The sequence below is a fragment of the Schistosoma mansoni genome, chromosome 2 (assembly GCF_000237925.1).
Source record: "Schistosoma mansoni strain Puerto Rico chromosome 2, complete genome".
Classification (NCBI taxonomy): Eukaryota; Metazoa; Platyhelminthes; class Trematoda; order Strigeidida; family Schistosomatidae; genus Schistosoma; species Schistosoma mansoni.
The window spans coordinates 8272742-8276432 of record NC_031496.1 but is presented as its reverse complement, the minus strand read 5'-3'; the positions used below and the strand labels follow the sequence as shown (position 1 = coordinate 8276432).

The 3691-nt window shown below is 33.9% G+C and overlaps 1 protein-coding gene across 1 annotated transcript in view; it reads right to left on the bottom strand.

Annotated features, from left to right (window-relative positions):
* The window catches only part of Smp_102400 (putative beta1,3-galactosyltransferase), a gene marked incomplete at its 5' end in the record, with an annotated part of 4222 nt that extends 2022 nt beyond the window's left edge, over positions 1-2200 (bottom strand). Inside the window, one exon of the mRNA XM_018795552.1 lies at positions 1770-2200. Within this exon, the coding sequence (XP_018649854.1) occupies positions 1770-2200 (431 nt within the window). The remainder of the gene's footprint in view (positions 1-1769) is intronic.
* Between the last annotated feature and the right edge of the window lie 1491 nt (positions 2201-3691).

Here is a 3691-nt window from a genome sequence, read left to right as displayed (position 1 = left end):
TCACCTTTGAAGCGTAGGTATAGGAAGCATGTTTTCTTTTCAACTCGATCATACTTCAAAGGTGACGAAATCGCTGGAATAATTAACCATAGACTTAATTCCGCGTTGAAAGTGACCTACCCAGCAGCTAAATTGACGACGGTGTGGGAAACAAATTGCTCACTCAAACAAACCAAAATCGATAAGTCCTCTTTTCTCAGTACCTCCAACTGCATTTACCAATTTACATGTACGTGCCGAAGCACATACATTGGAAGAACCGAGAGAAGAGTGCATATCCGCATTTCTGAGCATATTCCAAAGAAACTGAGGTTGCAAGGGTCCAGGGCTCTCAACAGTGCGATAGCTCGGCATTTACTCGACACCGGGCACAGCATCGACATTTCTAATGCCTTTAAAATCATTAGTAAACAAAGAAGTACAACTGCTCTCCGGTTTGCTGAGGCGATCGCGATAAAAAAACTCAAACCGGACCTATGTATTCAAAAAGAGACAGTGATAAACTTATTACTACCTTGGTAACCCATTTTTGTTTGGTTTCAGTTTTTTTTTATTAGTTCAATTTTGGTTAATATTCAGTTGTTTTTTATACCCAATTCTTAAACCACCCTTTCTCTCACACATTTCCGCTCATTTGTCTCTCCTAATTATATGAACTATCCAAATTTTATTCAATTATTACGTAACCCACCCTAATTGTTTTCAACTACGTCTATAAATTATTCAATCATTACGTAATCCCACCCTAATTGTTTTCAACTACCTCTAACATAATCACATTTTGATTTTATCTGTCTCTTAACTCCGCTCAACTATTACGCCACCCTTTATCCTAATACCTAATAACCTCTGACCTTTCCTTGACCATAGATATATATATACATATACATTTATCATCGATGACTTTTGTTATTCCAATCCTTTACATTCCCTTATGTCAGTTGTTCCATTCTATTTATTACCCTAATGCTAAAACTCTAATGCATATTTGGTTGTAAGCAGCTGATGAGAAACCACGAAAAATAATGAATTCATATTATTCTGCATCAATATTTGTTCTATCTTTATTTACACTATTTAATTAGACAAAATAAGTTTCATTTCAAATTGGACTGTTTATTTTGATCGATAGGATGATAAAATGAAATGAATTATCGATTGTAATGTACAGATACAGATAATGGTTAAGCGCTCTGGCGCGAGACTGGTAGGTCCTGAGTTCGAATCTCGCGAGGCGGGATCGTGGATGCGCACTGCTGAGGAGTCCCATAATAGGACGAAACGGCCGTCCAGTGCTTCCAGGTTTTCCATGATAGTCTAACTTCAATTGACTCATGATTTCAACTATGAAAGATACACATATGTCACATGACCAGAGTAATGGTAACCGGTAATTTTTTTTTACCAATACTACCCGTGCATAATCTATCGGATTGGTTATTATTATTATAGTTAGGATAAATCACTAAATAAATTGTAACTATGCCGTAATATAATTTAGGCTGAATACATGTAATCTTAATTAATTAAGAAATTCTTTTAGTCGTAAGTGATTGTCATTAAGTTAAATGACTCAACATTGAACTTCGTAGTATCTGGTTTGAAAGGTTTGACCAAATCAAGACTATCCTGAATATAACTTCCATATACATTCGCATTTGCCAATAACGCTTACTTACCATCAGGGAATTCATTCATGAATTTCTAAATATGATTAGTTTAAGTGACGAGAAAACAAAGACAAGCCAGTATTTTTGTAATCAACTAACCCATAAATTCGTTCTTCTTCTTCAATTAATTTTTGTTCTTTTAAATCATTTGATAAACCCATAAAAAAAAGAATACCAATTTTACGATTATTAACACGTCTTAATGATCCCCATGTTCCACGAATTAAATCTCTTTTTTGACGATGATTTGGATGTGTATGTACAGCGATTAATATCCATAGATTCGTTTGTTTATAACAATATGTTGATTGACTAAATATAAAATCACTATTTTCAATAAGTATAGGTATAGCATCTTTATTTTTGGCGCATAAATTAAATACTTTACTTATATCATTAAAATTTGAATTTTTATTATGTAACTCTAATTTCCTATGGATTGTTGTCGGCCATCTTGATAAAGTTTTTATTAAATCTTTTTTTGTTTTAATAAATTCAGTTTTAGGTTTAATGTTCAATATAGATTTCATTGAAACATTATTTAATAGAGTAATGATTAAAACAATGAGAAATAAAGAATGGAATACATATAAATTGAACATCACTTTATGTTATAATAAGTAAACTTATGAAGTGTGATTGTTATACTTTTGTGCTTTATTGATTTTTTGTTGTTGGTTGAAATGGTTATTACATACATATCGAAGTAATAACACTTGTACAAGTATCAATGTTCAATTTATCGCCTCAGTAATTACACCTATTTCAATTAAATGTATGTATCTGTATATATAACCATAGCTTAGTAATGAGAATATTATATATATATATATATATGGTTGAACAATATATGAAGTTAAAAAGAGTATATAAACAAAAATATCGACTGACAGATTTCGACTCAGTCGTCTAAACGAACTATAACTAACTAACTTACTTACTTACGCCTGTTACTCCCGATGGAGCATAGGCCGCTGACCAGCATTCTCAAACCCATTCTGTCCTGGGCATTTTCCTTTCTAGTTCTATCCAATTTTTGTTCATTTTTCTCATATCTGTTTCCATTTCTCAGCGTAATGTTTTTTTGGTCTTCCTCTTCTCCTTTGGCCTTCAGGATTCTATGTGAGGGCTTGCCTTGTGACACAGTTGGATGATTTCCTCAATGTGTGTCCTATCCACTTCCAGCGCTTCTTCATGATTTCCTCCTCCACTGGAATCTGGTTTGTTGTCTCCCACAGTAGAATGTTGCTGATACTGTCTGGCCAACGGATCCGAAGTTTTTTGCGTAGACAACTGTGAATAAACACTTGTATCTTCTGGATGATGACTTTCCTAGTTCTCCACGTCTCCGCCCCATACAGTAGAACTGTCTTGACATTCGTATTGAAAATTCTGATCTTGGCATTGGTTGACAATTGTTTTGAGTTCTAGATGTACCCATAAAAATTGTTACTCTGGTTGTTAGAAGGTGCATCGGTCTCGTGACTTCCGAAGAATTTCGGCTTTCATCATGAGACGTCATAATTATTCCTTTAACTCACAGGGCAGAGTTTAAATGGTTTGAATAGTTTTTCTTGGTTAGCGTTTTTTTGGCGAGTTGGTTTTCCACGGGATGGGTTTGCTAACTCCATGCCCAACCCTCCTCCTTTATCCGGGCTTGGGACTGGCAGGAGCCCTTGAAGGAGCTACAGGCGGAGTTTAATTACTAAGCAGATATATTACAAAATCGATTGGTATGAATTAATCTATATAATTAATGAAACTTTTCATACTCTCGATTTGTTTAACTCAAAAATTTCGGGGGGGGGGAAGTAATTTTCTGTGTTTACTTTATAAGATAACTACTATACAGTAATATATTTGAAGTAGATTTGATTCTACAAATTATGGTTTAAATTAGACAGTCAGAAATCATTCAGCTATGAGTATGGACTCAAGAAAAATTAAATCACTCAGATTTATATGGTACTTATTCGATTACATAGTGGGTTGTAATATTGATTTTCTTTATTTCAGAGTCT